The sequence below is a fragment of the Hylaeus anthracinus genome, unplaced genomic scaffold (genome assembly GCF_026225885.1).
Source record: "Hylaeus anthracinus isolate JK02 unplaced genomic scaffold, UHH_iyHylAnth1.0_haploid 11985, whole genome shotgun sequence".
Taxonomy (NCBI): domain Eukaryota; kingdom Metazoa; phylum Arthropoda; class Insecta; order Hymenoptera; family Colletidae; genus Hylaeus; species Hylaeus anthracinus.
Window position 1 is genome coordinate 9052489 of NW_026534333.1, and position 20549 is coordinate 9073037.

A 20549-nucleotide genomic window follows, 5' to 3' on the forward strand; every position below is an offset into this window, starting at 1 on the left:
ATTTAAAAAATACAGTATGAATCATTTAGTATGAATCTGAAATGTTCGTATTAGATCATTGTGATTCGAGCTGCATTCATTCTGAAAGATTAGAAAAAAACCATCATTTAACGTTTATTAATCAGACTTATACAAGAACAACCTTATTCCTTAATATTTTATCGTGTCCTAGAGAATAAGAGTTTTAAAACACTCGCAATGTAGACGGTAATTAGTACAGCTTCTTCGCTGTCAAGACCTTTCAAGGTAAATAAATAATCATATCGTAAAAACAACGAAAATATGAAATTCAACACACACGCGAATCATAATCATAATTAATGAATAAAAAAATACGAGTGTTTCCGGTTTACTGCCATAATCATAATTAACGAATAAAAAAAATACGAGTGTTTCCGGTTTGCTGCTTTTAAAATATTTTCCACGGTAACGAGTAGAATCGTTCTCGCTGGATCGAATATCGTTACCCTACCTTGGTCCAACTCTAAAAATTCCATTAGTGGTACAGTTTGAATTTTCACCGCGCGAAACAAAGCAACGATCAAAAGTGTCCCAAACGCACCGAACCAAGCGAAATATTCAAACAGCCTTCTCTGGCGTTGGCTTTTTGCATGGCGACGCAACCTCTGTCTCTGGTTCGTCAGCTTTTCTCTTTTTGCGCACCAGATGGGATATGTCACTAGCTGGTTTTTGAACTTTTGGCGTGGACGCGGAATCGCTGCCACTTGGACCGGCACCGTTAGAACAGCCCCCAGCCACTTTGCTCTTAATACCCTCTATGACCAACTTGCAAGCCTCTTGCTTGAAATCCTTCATGTCTGAGATCTTTTCTCGGATCTCTGGTAGTAGTTCTTTCAGCTCTTGTATCTCTCCTTCGACAGTGTAAAAGGAATCTTCAGTCTTTGGTGGTTCTTTCAGTTCTTCGAGCTCTTTGATGCGCGTCTCTAGCAACTCTGTGGCCTTGTTGAACTCCTCGATGCTAGCGTCAAACTCGTTGCCTAAAGAATGGGCCAGCGCGAGCTGATAATGAATCTCTGCTATTGCTCTCGGTTCGCGGGGTTCGATTTTTTGCAAAAGTTCCAAACATCGGTGCAGATCGTTCAAAGCACCCTGAAAGTTTCCTCCTTCCATAGCCACCTCTCCTAGGAGTCGATAGGCGTCGGCCAGTAACTTCCAACCAGGCTGTCCTCGTTTTAAGAGTACCAGTTTTGCCAGCTCCAGAACTTCCCAGGCCACCTTTGATTTAAGAACAAAAATTTATTTAATTTCGTAATTGAAAATATCAGTTGTTTGTTATATAGAAGACGCCCCCGAGCGACGTCATAGTTTAATTAATCTTCTGTATTTAGTCCTACTGTAGAATGGTAACGCAACGTTGAACAATAAGAGATTAATTTAAAATTACAGTAATGTACCGAAAATTAATGGAGCGATACCAGTACAAGTAGGAATTAATCAAATGTATGGTTTACAAGAAACACATAACCGTATACCTGTAAATTATTAACTTCATCTTCATCGTCCTCCTTTCCGGTATCCTCGGAATCATTCTCTCCATTCTCCTTCAGCTCGCCATTCTGTCCAGTCGAACAAGACGGTCCATTAGCATGATTCATTTCCTTGCTCGTGCCGGCCGTAGCTTTCTCTTCCTCCTTTTGTTTCTGCTCCGCTATTTTGCTATCATCAGTTTTGTTAGAGTCTGGCTTTCCAGCATCTTCCTTCTCATCGTTCTTGGACTCTGGCACGTTCTTCTCCTTTTTACCATCCTTTTCCTCCTTCTTCTCTGTTTCGTCTGCTAGTTTCGCGGGTTCCTCCGCAGACTTTGATTTCTCAATTTTGCTCTCAGAACTACCTTCTTCTTTGTTTGCTCCTTCCGTTGCAGTTTTTTCCACCGGTTCCTCGTTCTCTTCTTCCTCTTTTTCGTCTACGTTGCTAAGTTTTTCGTCATCCGCTTCCTCTTCGTCTTCCTCGTCGTCTTCCTCCGCGTCTTCCGTGCCTGGAACTCCACCGCCCAACACTCCGGCTTCTTCTCTCGCCAAACCAAGAAGTGCACGTCCGTAGAGCAGATAGGGTTCACCGAGTTCATCCGCAGTGTCTCCGTGTTTTTCTACGAGCAGCTGGCAAGCTTGCGCTAACGCGGTCACAGCCATGGTGTAATCCCGCACTAGCAGGTGCCGTTTGCCGTGGGATATTGCGGTCGCTGGGTCGGTGAATGCTGCACTCTCGGCAACGTCGGCCATCTGCAATGGAAAACGCTGTCTTTATTACGTTGTTTCGCTTGGTTGTTGTTCAATCGTTAGCTACGAGATACAGGAGTCGTCGATACAGTAAATTTCGAGTTTACGAAAGCTTGGTCTGAGTACAGGTAGTATCTCAAAGGCAATTTAGGCTTGCGTTTGTCACTTTTGTAAAGTTTGAGGAAATTAGCGACAGTAATTTAGGGACTACAAAGAGTCTTCAAGCTTTTGAGTTTCTTGTTTCGAATTATTTATCATCGACGATGCTGTATCGTCGTAAACGCGTAGAATACAGGGTGTCCCAAAAATGTTGTAACACCTTGAAAGAGGTGGTTCGGGAGGTGATTTGAAACAACTTTTTCCTTAGCAAAAATGTTGTCCGAGGCTTCGTTGAGGAGATATTAACGGAAAACACTGACCAATCAGAGCGCGCGGATACCGGTGGAGCGGCCGCGGTAGCGAAGGCTACGAGCTAAGCGGCCGCGTCAATGGCCTTCGATGCACGTCGAGTCGCTTGTTCGCGTACAAGCGCGGCCGCTTAGCTCGTAGCCTTCGCTACCGCGGCCGCTCCAACGGTATACGCGCGCTCTGATTGGTCAATGTTTTCCGTTAATATCTCCTCAACGAAGCCTCGGACAACATTTTTGCTAAGGAAAAAGTTGTTTCAAATCACCTCCCGAACCACCTCTTTCAAGGTGTTACAACATTTTTGGGACACCCTGTATTTCATCCACAAACGTCGCACTTTCTAGACACATCTAACGCAACAACGCGTTTTTCCCCGCATGCGATACGCTAGCGTAGACGCTGATTTAATCGAACACGGTGGGCTCCGAATGTCGAGCAAATTTGACGATCGTTAACCGCGCGAATATCTCGATGAACACGTTTCGTGAATTGAATATCTGCAGGTTGTTGGCATTAAAGCAATCGCAAACAGCTCGTTAGCGGACAGTGCGACTCCGATGCGAGCAGCCTGCCAAGAGATTAATGAAACTCCTCGTAGCCGTTTATAGCTAGAGGATCTAGGTTAGTTACTTCGTTTGGCCCAGACGATTATCTCGGTGTCCTTCAATTTTGACAAACGGACGATAGAGAGGGCTCGGAAGTTGCTTTGCAAAGCGGAAATCGAGAAAACTACTCGAAATGCGCGAGAGTGATTAGGTCAAGAGACTGGTAACCAAGTGGAGGAAGACTAAACCATCCGCAATGGGAACGTACGGGAAATCAGACTCAGTTAACATATATTCTGCGCAAGATGATGCGGCAGAAGAGGACTATGGTACGTTGACCGTGTCTAATCATCGTCGAAGAAGAGGAAGAGGGACAGTTCGACGAAGGGAGTAGAATCGAATCGTGGAAGGAAAGAAGGAAAAAGAAACGAGGAACAGAAAGGGCTGGAGAGAAGCAGAAGAGGGTTGTCCGCAGCATCCGGGTGGGGTGGTCGGTTGGGTGGTACGTCGGTCGATTTTCGTGCGCTTCGACGCAGAACGGAGAGGGCGTCCTGGTCGTTTGCCCCCCTCGTCGTGGCGGAGACTCGCCGAAAACAGACGATCTCTGGGGGTGTCGATTGGTCAGTGCGTAACTAGCGACTGTCGGTGCGGTGTGCGGGATTCAGTGGGCTGCCAGCGGTCGCCCTGGGCACCACCTGCATGGATGGAGCCTACCCGTGTACCCAGGGCCCCTGGTCCGCGTCTCGTTTTCCTCGTTGCCACGCTTGCCCTCACTTTCGCAGGTAATCCTCATCTTGACTTCGACTTCAGATTCTCGATCATCTTTTATTTCTCTCGCGTCGGCTGTGTTTTTGTTTGGATCCGTTGCTTCTCGCCGGCACGCGGTTCACGGGCAATCTTACGTAATAAATTTATTGCTAGGAACAATTGTTGTGTTTGTGCACGTTGAACAGAATGGAGGGAATTTCTTTCGAAAAAGAACTTCGTTTCGCTATATTTTTAATTCGTTCGCGTACGGGGAGTTCTTCGCTACGCGATCAGCTGATTCGAAGGGTTGCGTAGGCTTCTTTTCCGCAATGTTCGAAGAGATAGATCACGCGTCTGGATAACTTTGGAGAACAAAATTAGCAACGATAACATAATATTTGACGGAATAACATTTTGTCTTGGTGTTCGACAGTGATTATCTACTTTGGGAGATCTCAGTTGCTCTTCGAACAGTGTGTGTGCACCTTCGTTTCATAGTGTCAACGGACAATCGATGCACATTCCTATCAATGTGCTGATTAATTATTGTATTCAAAGCTTCCGCAAAGCAGCGGATAATCGAGGGGAGCAGAATCGATGTCCCAGAGCACGTGGGCAACGTTGCCTCCGCTACATGCTTGAAACAAAACGTTATAATATCTGTTCTGTATCGAGAGACCTACCGTTTATGTAGATGAAATCTATCCTTGCGGGCTTGTAATCTCTAGCCTTCGCGGTGCGCTTCCAATCGTACATTTAGGTAAACAATGCGATCGCACAGCGACTGATGTAAATATACGCTTTCCTATGTTACTTTTCTATATTACTTCTTCTTCTCTTCAACGATCGACGAGATCATAATGTATTTTTCGAGGCTCGTTTAGTCGTTTCCGCGTTGCAATCGAGCCTCTCGCGCGTTGTCGTCATGGAGCTCGTTAGCGTCTTTTCTTTATCGTTTCAAAACTTCTGGCAGCACGGTCAGCAACCACCGGTTGAACTCGTTGCACCGTGTACTTTCTCACTAGGAGGACACGAACACTCGAAACAAGTATTCCTCTGTGCTCTATTATACTCGAGGGCCCTCGTTACTAGATTTCTTACACGATACAATTTTCCATGACACGTACGCACACAATCGAGCGGTGGCGCCTATAAAACGATGCCTTTTATCGACTTGTCCTCGTGGCAAGTACTAAACGCTGAAATTCTCGTTTATCGTCATCGATCTCGACCAACCTTGTGCTATTCATCCCTTTAATCTGTCGCAACAGAATTGGAAGAAGATCGTGAACGTACTCTTTTACAAGAAATTCGTTCGATTAAATTTTCAGAGAAAACGATGCTTGTTTCAGCAGTGTAGTATGTTTGAGCATTTATCTTCTCCCCGTGTTTAGAATTTGTCGAGCAAATTTGTACTATGCCTTCGATAGTCGATTAACCAGACTGGAGGGTTCAATTTGGATTTCTCCTACCCCTATCTTTTTCAAAAATTGACAGTCGTAATAGGGAGTAGGTGTTTAACTCTCCAAGAGTTTGTCGAAAGGTAGACTAAGGTAAAGGTAGGGCGACTCTTCAGCTTTCTTCCTTTTAGCTACTTCTAGACCTACAAAGTCCTTCCAAGACCCAGGTGACCGAGTGCTTCGTAAATATTGAAACACCGAACGTTCATCGCGGATCTCTGAAAACGTATATCTCGAGACCATTGGTAGGATAATTTTCTCACCGTTCTTCACGTTCCTTGTCGAAGATCCTTTCAGCCACTTCAAAGGAATAGTCGTTGATTGCGTAACTCTTCCGGACACTGTTTCATTACCATGCATATCGCCGGAGGTTCGATCGCCGTCTTTCAGGAGCTCCGAATATCGAGGACACTCTGACGCAAAGGAGACGGCATCGAGTAGCGAGATGTACAGGATGTTTCGATTATACATCTCGTGAGAGAATGAAATTACCAAAAAAATGTTTCTACAAATGTTATTTGGTTAAAATTGACAATTTATATGGAGCAAATATTTTTGTTGTAAGTAAAGTAGTGAGGGAGATTCGAAAAATAAATTAATTTTTTTTTAAATGGAATCTTATATATTTTTATCCATGTTATAATTGCGTTTGTTTAGACAAATTCATCAACCCAGAATATATGGTTATTTATTGTAATAGAAAACTTTAAATTGGAGCCAAATAGATTTTGTGAAAACATTTTTTGGTAGCTTCATCCCCTCATGAGATACGTAACAATTCCGATTTAAACCAAACACCCCGCAGAACGTAATAGCGGCACTTTTTTACGGAGAACCCTCGTCTTCTCTGTTCCAGCGACCGGACTGTTATGCGGTGCCATAATGTCGGACCATTGGGAGGAAGTGGCCTGGGATAAGGAGGTCTTGACCCACGCGAACGTTACTCTCACGTGGTACTTGGACGGGCAGGTAGCGATGGTGGGTCCTGTTTCCGGCCATAGAAATCATCATCCGGGCAGACGACCCACCTTCCTCGTGCCAATGTACGGCGGCATTTGGATCATGTGCGTCTCCCTTGCGGGTAAGTGATCGTTGTAAACGATTCATGCAACGTTCTACGACACTGTTTCTCCAATTTTTATGAACATATTTCACTTTAACACGTTTACTGCCAAACGAATATTTTTGAAAATTTCTGCTAAGATTAAATATTATTTAGACTATCGAAGTCTAGGTAATGAAACATTTATCGTGGTATTTAGTTTTGTAATTACATCAAAATTCAAGAACTTTGTTTAGATTCATCTCCTGTGACGTCTAACTTTCAGAATTAATCTTTCTAGTTCTTGAGTGAAAAACACTGTCACCCACATATGGGTGACATGGCGATCAACGTGTTAACAGCGTGTGCACACTAGCTGTGGTCGTAGGAATTACACCACCTTATTTAGAAACAGTTTATATCTCAAAAGAGTATCTTCTTCAATGTTGTATGTACATTAAATCTAGGCCAACATTAATTTCTAGGTAGTTTGGTTCCTTAAATTGAGGATAGTCAGAGAAAAGAAATCTTAAAAGCCAGCGTTGCTCAAACTTGCCCATTGACAAGCTTGCTTGGACAATTTCCATAATTTAGTGAGACCACTAGCTGCTCTTATAACTTCCCTTCGCCGATAGGTCATATTTTATCGTCAGAGACGTAACCACGAATACCCACTCCGAAGTATAAAAGGAATTGGCGTGATTCGCGTTATCGGCAGCTTTGAACTGATTTCGAACTAACAATTATGTCGAACGACAACTGGACTCGTGGCAAATTGCTTTCCAGTCATATCGGTTTGTAGACAAAATTGGCTCCTATTGAATTAAACGTTATACACATTCGTCCATTCGATGTCTTTTAGATCACATTGCAGAAAAAAAATATGGACAAGACATTAATCGAACCGGTTATTTCGTAACACTATTTTTAGAAGAGGATTTTCTACACTAATACAGTCAGTCCCACAAATATCCGTTTATATCTATTAAAGAAATTTGTCTAAATTAAGTGATCGGCTTGAAGTTTTCAAGTAAATTTTTCATTATAAATACATACAAGTGTAAAGTTTATCCGTGTAGATATTTATAATGGAACGTCAAATCTATCATTTTATTTAGACAAATTTCTTTAAGAGACATAGAGGCAATACTTCGGAATCTATATTAGATACTAATCCAGGCTGATGTTAACTTATACGTACTTTGAAAGTTTGTGCGATCAGAATTTTGTTCCTGTACAAGTTTTGGAATCTACAAGTACAATTCGGTGTTTGTTCAGCTGACGTTCATGGAAATTCGCTCATAGAGCGCGTTCTAAATAACACACGTGTGCATACCATTTTCACGTAATCGTACCGATGTATCTAGAACGAGGCGGTGCTGTTTGAATGCATTCTATACGTGGATACCACCTTGACTCTGACCAAGCTATCGACCAGTCGATTAGGATCTGAAACATCGCCCTGTCTGCCCCAAGAATGCCGTGACCGTGAACATCTTGGACGTTCCTTTGCTGAAAGTTCGTGACAATCACTTTCGCTCTTCGACCCTTCGACCATCAGTTCTCCAAACACTAGTTCGTAATTCTCCTACAACTGAAAGCGATTCCCCAATGTGCAACAAACACACGGCGACTAAATAGGAACACGTAAAAGTAGCAAGGCCAGATGTAAATTAAAGTACTGCTTTGGTGCAAAAGTCAAAACGCAATTGTATACTACAATAAATCGACTGAGGTACAAATGTGAAATGTACATTCGCACCGCTCAAACGGTTAACGATGAAAATTAATGCGTTCACTTGAAAAGGAACGAACGAGCTACATAATCAAATTTTCAAATGGACATTTTTTTACAATAAATATATCGGTCCTTTATGTTTACTTATTATTTAATCTCGTTGCCTATCATACGTTCAAGTAAAACGGTGGTTCCGATCTAATCACTTGAAAGTGGGACTTACTGTACGCATTTCACGGTATTTTTCGCTCAAGTTTTATTCGCGTATATTCAACTCAAAATGATTTTCATTCGTCGTTGATGGAAGAAGCTGCTTCGATTTTTAGCACATATTATTCCGAGTCGAAGAGATATGGTATTAATATTTCCGTAAACAGTCAACTCGAACGGTGACTTTTTTTCCAAGACCAACAGATAAGAAGTCACTTTGAAGGTGTAAAATGCAATACATCATTTGGTAGTCACATAAAGCAATTTGCTACTTTATTGTATAACACTTTTTCAAAGAAAACTGAAGCTTAAGAGAGAACGTTCTAAACAATTGATTGCTAATCATGGAAAAGTAGTATGAGAATATAAAAATTTTAATAAAAGAGGCAGTGATAACAATTCTGTAATCAGAGAAGGTGATATAACAGAAAGACTGAGAGATACATCATAATTTATTTATTAATTTCAGGCATTGTTCCTTTAAAATTAGGTTTTCTTGAAGAAGTTTCAGAATTCGATTTTTCTCTCTTCGAACAAAAAAAAAAGGATTACCATTTTTATATTACTTGGAAGGTGTGAGTAGCGAGACAGTTTACTGTTTATTGATTAAGCCTATGCAGAAGGGGGTCTATCTATATTCACTTCATTTTGCGAAAGAGTAGCGTAAAATTAAAACCCGTGTGATGATTATTTTTATGCCAGAGAAAATACTTCCAACGTTGCTGCTCTGAATCGATCGCGTTCATTTGTAGTGGTTGCTAGGTTGTTTTTCAAAATTAACATAACGTGGGCGTAAAAAGTGACGCGGAAGCCTTCAATTACTCGTATCTTTTCTCTCCTGTGATGTCAAAACACAAGGGAAAGCGTTAAAATGATCAAAGGAACTCAGGGTTGCTAATCGCAGCTGTGCATTTGTTTCATTACTTTAAAACGCGAGGATGAGAGCTATGCAGCGTTATTTTTAAGCGTGAGGACGGAGGTCACAGGACGCGCTCTGCACCGCAACGTTTCCGCCCGCGGTGCAGAGATGGGCGAAATTTGATTTAAACAATAAATTACGAAAAAAGGAATCGTACGGCAATTTATTTGCAACGCTGATTCCAATCAACTGTTATACGTCACTGTGATATATTTTATTTAAAGGGTTACTCCTTTTTTCTGGGTCAAAAAAAATACATTCTTTTTTGTTCTTATCGCTTAAAACTCTGTTTTAGAAATATGTTACCACGATATCTTAAAAACCACATTTCTGATCGAGTTCAAACTTTGCGTGCATACAAAGTACGCTTCTAATTATGGCGCGAACGATGATATTTTTGATATCTTAAAAATTACTGTTTATTTCGAGTGAAAGACACAAATGCTATGGAAAAAATTGCAAATTTAAATTAAATGAGCCGCCATTTAATCAATTTTTTTTTTGGAACTTTTTTCCTTACTTCACGCTATAATCACATTTATAACAAACAAAACAAAATTAGTTTTAATACCAAATTTGAAAAGTTTATGTCAAGTACTTCAGCTGCAAAGTAATCATGACAATTGATACGAAACTGGTTCAAAGAAAGAGTACCCTCTTAATAAATCCATTTCAAATATTTATTCAACGAGTAACAGATGGAAAGATCTGTATCATTTATTCGTTATTCGAACTATTTATCTGGGTAAGAATTTTGCGCATTCTGTCGCAGTGTATATTCATCATCAAGCTATTTTCCTTGTATTCTTGTTTTGTTTACTTTCTTTTCAATCAATTTACGTCCACAATCAAGCCTTACTTCGCGTGCTCAGCTTTTCGTTAATAATATTTTGTTTATTTCTAAGTTCGTCAAATAATGTTGAATATAATAAGTCTTGTAAAATTTACTTGACTAGAAGAAAATATTACCTGACAGTCTGATCGGAAATCGCAATTGAAAATTATTAGCGTGGGAGAAACGTCGCGAGAAGCTTGATCTCCGAACTAGTGAAACTCAATGGCCACGGGAACCTCGAAGTTTCTTTAGGGTGCGGCTTGACACTGCGTCTATTAGAAACCTCGAAAACGGTCGATACAGTAAACTCTCCTAGAAAGTGGTTTCCATATTGCGCAAAAATTGCGAAAGCTCTCATATAATGCGATAGTAATTGTTCTACTTTGTACTAGTCCTGAGGGCCTTATAACGAGGTGCGAATTGTTCTGTTTTGTACTGATCCTGAATTTCTTACAACGAGGTACGATTTCTTACATTTTGTATTAATCCTGAGTGCCTTATAACAAGGTATAAATTGTTCTACTTTGTGCTAATCCTGAGTGCCTTATAACGAGAATGTAATTGCTCTATTTTGTACAAATCCTAATTTCTTATAACGCAGTACAAATTAATTACGTTATGTGGGGTTGACTGCACCTAAGATAAACCAACACTTTTCCACCCTCTTAATCTGTTTTAAAGCTATTCCGCGCCTGGTCAACTGAGATTTAAATCCACGACTCTTGGCAACTACAGCTAACGAGTCTATCGCAACAAAAAAAAAAAAAAATAGTGTTGGTAACTTTTCACCATGGATCCGAGAAGGTAAAATCAATCATAGCGGTGACCAATACCGTACTACTACACCTCGATAAGACTACAATTTCTTATCATTTCCTACGAGACACACCTGACTGAAATCTGGACTAGCGTTGTTTTCGAACTTATAATTTCAATTATTTAGCATCGAAGAAAACGATTCGTTAACCTTCGCTAAGTGTCCTCGTTAAATACTGTAATTCCACGACGAATTTATCGCGTATCTTTCTGCAACGGCGGATTCGGAACGACGAAATTTGCAACGCGGCGAGTAATGAAATCGTTTCCGAGCGTTACGTCAAGAGCGATGACGTTGTCCAACGTTTAATTGAAAAAATTCCCGACGAGGCGAAAAGTTCGACGTTTCTTTCGCGAACAGCTACGCTGGCACCCGACGATCGCATCTTTGCATCTGTAGGCGTGCAATCATCGTTGATTATAGATTCTGATCGTTCAATTTTCTCACTTCATTGAGAATGTTGAAGGGCGGGGACCAGGGGGGTTAGGGCTGGAGCACGAGAACCGCAACTACTATTTCAATCCTTCACGTTCCACGTTTAACCACCTTCCAATGGATTCATTAAAACGTCCGAAGTCTCGAAACCTTAAATTTCTGCCATTCGAGCTTCGCAAGCTCGAAAAACTTCTGGAAATTGAGTTTCGGATAACGAGCGTAGAATCGATGCATCAATTGTATCGGAAGGCTTTCGTGCTCGCTTGGAAACCGGTGAAATGTATGCGAATACTTTCAACGAAACGAAGTAGTAAGCAAATGCTTGAATTTACCCGTTTTTATGCATACTTGAAAGTAAAAAGTGTATTTTGCGAAAGATTATATCGATTATTGTATGCGTAAAGAGTATAATAATAGAAGTGTGTGGCCTTGTATTGAATGGAGTTTTAAATAAGTTACCCTCAACGTACATCGTATTTATTTGTTCGTTTTCGATAAATATTATTTCGTTAACTTTGTTGTTACAGGCAACTTCTACATTTTTATTTTTGTATAGTCTTTAGATATGCAATGAACGATATCAACACTCGCAAAATTCATTTCTTACTTTGAAATATGGATACAAGTGTGAACATTGAAAAACTTGTGTTTATGTCATACCCTTTTGAACTCAAAGTCAATTGAAGTTGTTTCTAATCATAGTTTGTTGTAAATATGTCCGAAAAATGTTCAATTACGTATAATCAAAAATAGGTTGAATATGGTTGTGATTGGAAGTATTCTCATCAAATAAATCTCGAACATAAAGAATAATACTCCCTTGCAGATATAATGAAGAATACAAAATAAATATTTATTTATATACTGTCATACGAAATAAGGCTGTATGCAAAATTTCTACACCTTTTAGCTTATACCGTTTTCGAGATATAAACATAAGTGTATACATTTTCAAGATGTGACTTAAAGAGAAGAGTATTAAAAAAAAGAACACCGACATCAAAACTGTTTCAACTGTTTAGATGAATTACGTTCAAATGTGCTTGTCAAATATCTGAGTTCGAGAGTCGAGTCCTCCCATTCAAGCTCGAAAGCGTGAGATATAGAAATCACAGTAAAGAAAGACGAATAGGACCAGACAATCTACCTATTGTTTTCAGAAGCCTGTGCCTTCTTCTGTGTGTATTCGTACGTAATAGAATTTTCGCAAATCTTTGTACAGTTATTCCGTCCACTTTGCAGTAGTTAATGCGGCTTGTTCTCGTGAGATACACCTGACCTTCGAAAACGTTTGAGAAATTAGAGTCACGCGTGTGTCTGAATAATTTGTTCGTTTATTTTTTGGAAAACTCTCTCTGATGGTACCTGGTCACGCCAAGCACGGAACGCTATCCAAAGCAGCCTATGCACATGTCTCGTTGCTGCTCGACCTTTCCATGAAAAACAGTCAATAAGTCTAAACACATAAATCCCGAGGCAATTTTGTGACTACAGCGAATTCTCACGTGTGTGTGTGTGTGCACAATTTACATCTCAATCGTCTCTTTCCCGTTGCCTTGCAAATGCAAAAAGAAAAAGCTTGAAAATACATAGAAGCGTTGTAACTGCCATCTGACGCGTATGGTATATAAACAACCTTATCAAAGCGATAGGTAATTTTCTGGTGCAGTAAAGCAGAACTTCTCACACACTTCTCACTACAGCTCATTCGCAGACTGAATCATGGGATTCGACACAAGTAAAATTGATAAAACTTTACACGAAATGATTAAAGATAAGGGATACATTTTTATTTAGTGCTAGAAACTTGAGTCGAAGGGGCGAAACTACCCCGTAATGCTACCTTAGATATTATTAGAGATGCAAGGAAATTTTTTAAACAAACTTATTATGGCTTTTGATGGAATATTACACTACTGAAAAAAATGAATACAAAATGATATCTTTTATAAAAAAAAACCATTCGGAATTTGTGTAAAAGAGTAACTTGTATATTCGATATCTTCGAGGAGTTAAAACTTTTAAGTCTGTAGTTAGAATTCATTTCAATTACGAATCTAATGTTATATTCGGCTGTGCAACGTTTTTTTACATGAGGTATAAATGATAGAAAGTGTAGACTATCTTGTATAAAATTAAGTTAGACCACACGTCGAGATAGGCTTTAATAAAATTAATAATATTCGTCTTTCGTCAAATGAAAATTCTCTGTTTCATGTACTACATGTAACGATAAATTACAGTCTAGAATTTTCTATACAGCCATAGCGAACTTAAAAAGGTGATTATCTATTAGGTCATCCCATATGTTCGTGCCATACATTGTGTTTATATTTAACAACAAAATTATAGGAATTTTATAGCGGCGGTACAATGACTTTGTCAAAGAGGAAAGATCGTAGAAAGAAAGGGTGATTACATTTTCTTGTAACATTTGTAGGTATATTTCCTACATTTATTTGAATAGCAGAGCAATAAGTTAGAATCCGTCACTTGTTCAATAAAAGTTGCAGTGTGAATTCTATGATATAGAAAAATTCGATCTTATATTCCAAATTGAATGAATGAAAATTTATTCGAATAATTGTTCACTAAAATAAACGTTGCGAATAAATTGCTGTACAGGATTTCTATAAGTTATTCGTTATTTGAAGAAAATTTTGTCTATCGTTGGCTGAAAGTGCTCCTTCGTTAAATAATATCACAAGTGGATACTGAAGGGTTATCGGAGTTTCTAACAAGCGTGCAAGTTTGTAGGAGTAACCTAGACCCAGTGAACTTGCGCCGATCTATTTCTGCTTCGAAATTTATTATTACTCAATTCACCAAGTTTCCGCGGCCTCGACGACTCCCGTTCCTCTTCCTGACATTTCACGGAAATTCACGTTCAAGTTCGTCTTCTTCATCGAACCGATACTATTCGGTATTTGATATCGAATCTCACGCTTCAACTATTCCGGGCTCGTGGCTCAAGTTAATCGACCATCCATCAAAAGTAGCTAGTTAATTGGTCATACGTAAAGCTTCCTGCGAACGAGACATCTACATGCAGATAAAAATTCGTGATTACCCCTCAAATTAAGGTCAACCAATAACTCCGATCGGAAGTGGTGCTTTGCGCGTTCGTTTTTCAATCGCAATTGAACCAGAAACTTACATAAATGAAAACCAATTAATCATTCGTAACACCTACATGCACTCTCGTTATATCTTTTTCGAGGAGATTTTATTCTATCGATTCAAAATTAATTCGATAATTACAACTCTAGAGACTTTCGCATTGAAGAAATCATTGAGAAAAATTCCTTGGCGACATATATAAGAGATATGTAATTTAACAAGAAATCTTACGAATTTTATATAACTGGTGTAGAAGAACTAAAAGATGTAAACTTGTAAATTAATACACTAGTATGTACGTATAATAGGTATACGTTGACCTAGCCAGTTTAATATAAAGGAATGCATGAATATAGACTCAACGTTTCCAATTTTGCAGCGCGAAAAGACGCTTTTAGAAACACTGTTGAAATTAGAAAGGGTTAACGAAAGCAGTACCAGTCGAAAATATTTGTTTGGTGTCGTTTTGCCAAGTTGAAACGCGTCAAGATTACATTTCTTTATCACTTCTCACATTTCAGAGGAGGAAATACGACTTCTGGGTCAGGTAGGTTTTCCGCAAGGGAGGTGCATTAACTACTTGTCGCCTGACGAAGCACATGAAGAGATCCGTGCCGCCTGGCAAAATCGTGAGTACAACGTCTTTTGTTCTTTTTTTTCTCGTATTTCGCCGATCCTCGCCATTCAAAGGCCTATTCGCGTGTTGCATTGTGATGGTTACAAATAAAATTCATACGGTACAAGTTAAAATACTCTCCTCACAAACCAAATTTTCAAGTTAAAATAAACTTCAAGATTCGTTTAATACATTGCAATATTATATTATTATTGTACAAATTCTAAAATTACAAAAAAAAATTACGTGTTTCCAGTCACGGATTTTCTATGTACTTTTTTTTTGTCCTTAACAGTAAAAATGGGTTAATAATTATTTTCTAAATAAAATTATATGAATGTGTTCTCAATTTTCCCTTTCTATAGTGCTACATTCTAGTATCAGATATTCTACCCTACAGTTATGTTAAATATTGTTTAACGGGAACAGTCATAATGAAATTATAATTCAAGAAAAGTTATCAACAACTAACAAATGTCACGCTTGTTTAGGACCATAGATTCTTGTTAGATAACTTAGGACAAAACCTTATAAACACGAGTAATCAAAACATAACAGTAGATTACGACCTCATTATTGGCTGGTAAATGCTAAACTCCTTTGATACTAAAATATTAGCTACCTATGAAGGTGATGTAAGACCTACTGAAATGTCACCAAAGTTTGAACTGTAGTGCTCCTAATATATATAAAAAATGATGACTAAAGTTCTCGTCAAACAAGCTGGCCCTTCAAAGACATTCTGATTATACCGCTGTCTGTATACTATTTTGAAAGCAAAGACTTTAGTCAAAACATAGTAAAATACACTTTCGTGGTTAGCTAACAAACGTTATCGAACTCGCTCAGTACCACAAAATGTCCTAGTTAATGACCTAAAACATACTCCATATAGTAGACCGCATTATACGTAGATGGGTTTACTTTGGAGATTACTTACTTCGAAGCTTTCGCAGCTTTCGCAGCTTCGAGTACCCCGAAGAGAATCCTTAGGAACACACGAAACTTATAGCACATACATAGTTTTTGGTTCAGAATCCCTCGTTACTACGGAGAGATTTATCGAAAATCGCTCTAACGACGTAAAAGGTTCATCTTAAACGGCGGATGTTCATCTTTCTTTCCAGGGATGCAGAATTTGAGTATTTCCTGTTCTCTAGTTTGCCTGATTATTCTGAGCACCGCTGTTCTGATTGGCTTTTTTGGATTGTGCAGGCATCAAATATCGGCAGTTCTCGTTACCGGCGTGATGTACCTTTTGGCGGGTAAGTTTGTCAACGTTGATCCGTGGTTTCGTTGGAAAACTCGACGGATAACATCGTCACGGACGTAATTGCGTTAACCGAATACACTTCAACGGTACCAACGTACCGCGGTTGCAGTCGACAAACTCGGCAACCGCAAGGATTCCTAAGCACTCGCGAAGTCAACCGCAAAATAAACGGTTCTTTACAAGGGAAAACGTTAAACGCTGTTATAAAGTTACACGTTTCCAGTGAGAATAGAACCTACGGTGAACACTGTCATCAGACACTGTCAAAAGATTCGTATCGTATCGTATCTACCTATAAGAATTGTTTTTGTTCTTCGCGATGTACACAGAATATTGACTTACTGTTTGGGGGTAATATTTTGGGAGATCTTTCTACAGGCGAAAATAAGACGATATTACGTTTGAGGCTTTGCGTTTGTTATTAATTACTGAATGTACGTGAAAAGTTGAGATTTCCTTAAATTTGGTACGTAAAATTTAATTCTCTTTCAGATTTATTTGAAACACTTTTTAAAATTTAAATTCAAAATGCGGTCAGATTTTGTGATGATAATATAAATCTTAAATATAAAGTTTCAAACGCATACTCCGCGAATGCATTTTTTTAATTAGTTAAAACTTAATCAGTAAATCTTAAGTGTTAAAAAAAAAAAAAAAAAAAAAAAAAAAAAAAAAAAAATTGAAAATTTTCTTGATTACAATCCTTTTATAGATCAAAGCTCGAAATGTAATTTCGTCTTTCTTCACTTTTGTCTCATTTTTATTCTGTAGAAACATCTGAAATATTTACAAGGAGTGTGTGAACATTCTGCATAAAATATTGCATTATTTATTTTACACAGAAGAGCAACGAAGTGCCCGAACCCAATAATCAGAACCATTTAATTTCCATTTCTCTGTTGAATACTGCACTCAACTGTAGTATAAAGTAAATTTGTTTAAAGTTGTATTGAAAGGGGGTCGATATAGTTTGAATAACTTTGCACGAATAAGCCAAAGTGTTTTCTTACTCCACCGGAGCCTTATTCTATACGCTTGTGGTTTTATTGGCTGTGCGATAAAAGGCAAATATTTCTTATCGCTGATAAGACACTCCCAGACTGAAATCCCGAGATTTCTTTTTAATAACGAAATTCTCTAATTAAAACAAAAAGGATTCATTTTAAATCTTGTTGCGCCAGTATGAGATCGAAGAATATTTCTGATTTTGAACAATTGTTCCAGCCACGTTCGCGTTGTTCACCCTGACGATAATTCATTTCAAGAGAGCCCAGGATCGCGGAGCGCGAATACTGGACGGCCCTGAGGATGGTGTAATCGGTGGACCGGCTCCACGCAGTGTCCTCAAGGCCAGACGATTCAACAGCTCCTGGAGCATGGACTTCGGATGGGGTGGCGTCACGCTTTGCGCCCTTGCCTCGGTGGCGTGGATTATGCTCAGCAAAATAATGCGTTTCAGCCCTATCGCTGCTATGATAGCGTAGCAGTGGGAGGCCTTCGAGGTTTAAGGTCGTTTCCAAGAGTTATGATAAAGCGTTTCGATGTCGAAGCCCCTTTTTGGGTGCTTCAACGAAGAAAAAAAAATGTTCTTTCTGACTTTGCGGTGATGTTGGTTCTAAATTTAAGATAAACTAAAATAGAAGCAATACGAAAATTCAACCAATTAATCGATTAAACATTGGGAAAAAAATTAACGAAGAAAGTAAATCATATTTAGAGAACTTAAGCGATTTAGGAACATTGATATTGAAGCAAAGTGTAATTTAACATTGGAGTTCGACATCGAGACACATTGTGCAGGTACTTTTATCCAGAAATGTAATGGCGATTCAAAACGACCACCTTGAAGGCAAAACTATTTCGCATTTACTAGCAGGCAGTATGGGTTGCATACTGCTGTTTGTTGACTTTATCGAACCTGTCAAGAATTTGAGTAAGGCATGATGAGGAGTACAATTATTGTCCATTGCACTGAACACATTTTATACAATTTACCAAGTAATTTCTAGTCTCTGACAAAAAAAATATAAATGATTGAGTAAAGAACTGCAAGCGAAGAAGTGTTGTATGAGATTCTGTTTGTAAACCATACAAAACTTCTATGTATCGAATGTTCTATCATTAAGTTTCTTATATTTTAAAGTTTTGTACGTTTTCTACAAGTTTTCACGTACTTCTGTTGTACCTGAGTCTTTGTATAATCTGAAGACCTTCTTTTCGTATGAATCCTTACGATAAAAGTAAACATTTACAGATACATGAATACAAAATATCATTTAGAAGAAAGGTAAGATTTACTTTTGATTGCAATAGTATTGTATTACGATATCTAGAACAGTGCAGAACAATATACATGTTTACCTCGGGTTTAATTTGCAGTCAAATTAGTCAATTAATACAAAACTAACAAAATCTTACTTGTTCTAGTCTGTATATTTAGATTTATTACAAAGTTAATAGAAACTTATATGTTTACGCAAGATTTCGTTTAATTGGATTTGAAGTAATCTTACGTATTTTAGAAGCCAAAGATATATTTGTTAAAATTTTGCTTGGAAATTTAAATACAAAGCATAATATAAGATAGATGCCTATAGTATAATTCGATCGCCTTACTATTAGAGAGATAAGCATGTTTGTAATATGCATAGTATAGAAGTAAACTTGTTCGAGCCAATGTAAGCAACGATATGCGTGTCTGCAAGAAGATTATAGCTTTTGCTACGACTTGTTATAGCAAAAAGGAGGATATATGCCAATAAAAATGTATCGAATATAAAGGATTGTGAATTGCAATTCGTCCATTAAGATTTAAGGAAAACATAGATGCTTCAAAGAAGAGTACCTATCATACTTGGGGATCAAGTTTTGCTAGTTCAACGATAAAACAAGAAAAGGAAATCTGAATATGTTAGCAAAACTTTTCTCCGAGTGTTTATTTAAAACAAAACGAATTTTTTTGTCATATTTTTTACCTGATCCTTGTTATTTGTTATATCGAAATTAATGTACCATAAATGCAATAAAAAGAATGAGCTATGAATAAACAATACAGATACCCTTGACTTTCCCTGCATACAATGGATGCTTTCACCTACATCGGTTACACAGTAGACGTTTAAAATTGGAGTTGCAAATCGTAATTTTGTGCCATAGAAAGGTTATGTTTCACAACAGCTTCGCAAAAATATGGATCTCATGAGCGAACACATACACAATGTCTTGTGCGATGCAAATACTTGAATACGGGACACGTGATCGGTCGTTATTAGTGTACGTAACGCGGGATATGCGACACATTGTGTTCAATACTATCCTTACACACGCGCGTACTAACACGTCACGTCTGTTCACGGATTCAAACAGATTATATTTTTTGTGGTAGTAAACAACAAAGGTAGTAGAAGCGTGAACTCATTGGAACTCGAGAATGTATGTACAAAAATAAACTGCGGGTTACGAACGATATTACGCGTTAAAAATGTTCGAACAAGAGCAACCTTATTTCGCGAACTTGCAAAACGTCTCGTTTTCTTAATATATTTATTCCAAACAAGACATTTAGCGACCATAACACAAGATAGAAGAGAACAATAATGCACGTGGAATGTGAACGATATGTACGTACCTTTATTTCGTTCGAATTACTCGAGGTTTGACGCTTTCTTAGCAATAGACACACTTTCACTATTTCTTCCGACTATTACGCGCAAAATTTCGTGTATCACGACCTTTGGTTTAACAGTTACGATTAAATTTATGTACAAAGAGCAAGGAAGATCGAATAGAACGACCGTTATGCCTAACAACGGTTTATTACCGGCACGCGTATAACTTGTGCGAGCGTCAAGCACACAAGAGCACAGCGCTGCTGCCAGCATCGATGTGAACGAAACATCTGACGCGCATGCGTCTTCGTTTTACCGCCATTTCTCTCCTTGAAGCGGGATACGTTTATTTTAGAAATACAATCGTTTGTATTCAATTAATTTTTATAACGCAAATATACACTTCAGTTACGTCTTAAAAAATAGAATTAAAACTAGTAAAATCATTGCCTTCTTTGAGTATTATTATCTTTGTCACCGGTGAATTTCGATGAACGTGTTTTGCAACAAAATCAGTTCGATGTATATCGAACTTTTCG

At 38.5% G+C, this 20549-nt stretch overlaps 2 protein-coding genes across 3 annotated transcripts in view; one reads left to right on the forward strand and one right to left on the reverse strand.

The window, feature by feature from the left end:
* Positions 1 to 89: 89 nt before the first annotated feature.
* LOC128887182 (histone-binding protein N1/N2) lies at positions 90 to 20260 on the reverse strand. Of its 2 annotated transcripts, none has more exons than XM_054142795.1 (3): positions 20031 to 20260; positions 1494 to 2240; positions 90 to 1236 (listed from the first exon to the last, which is right to left on the reverse strand). In XM_054142795.1, exons 2-3 carry the CDS (start codon positions 2238 to 2240, stop codon positions 580 to 582), a joined length of 1404 nt encoding a protein of 467 aa, XP_053998770.1. In that variant the 5' UTR covers positions 20031 to 20260; the 3' UTR covers positions 90 to 579. The 2 variants fall into 2 exon arrangements, with proteins under 2 accessions (XP_053998770.1, XP_053998769.1); XM_054142794.1 differs by lacking the exon at positions 20031 to 20260 and adding an exon at positions 7921 to 7950.
* LOC128887194 (uncharacterized) overlaps positions 3481 to 20549 on the forward strand; it is a 97926-nt gene continuing 80857 nt past the window's right edge. Inside the window, exons 1-5 of the mRNA XM_054142819.1 lie at positions 3481 to 3972; positions 6254 to 6478; positions 15035 to 15142; positions 16257 to 16394; positions 17627 to 20022. Of these exons, the coding sequence (XP_053998794.1) occupies positions 3894 to 3972; positions 6254 to 6478; positions 15035 to 15142; positions 16257 to 16394; positions 17627 to 17886 (810 nt within the window). The 5' untranslated portion in view covers positions 3481 to 3893 and the 3' untranslated portion in view covers positions 17887 to 20022. The remainder of the gene's footprint in view (positions 3973 to 6253; positions 6479 to 15034; positions 15143 to 16256; positions 16395 to 17626; positions 20023 to 20549) is intronic.

Bases quoted from the DNA above. Each gene is read 5' to 3' on its own strand.
- LOC128887182 (XM_054142794.1), bottom strand. The intron at 1,237-1,493 runs GTATACGGTTAT...CTTAAATCAAAG, and splicing joins ATGAAGTTAATAATTTACAG to GTGGCCTGGGAAGTTCTGGA.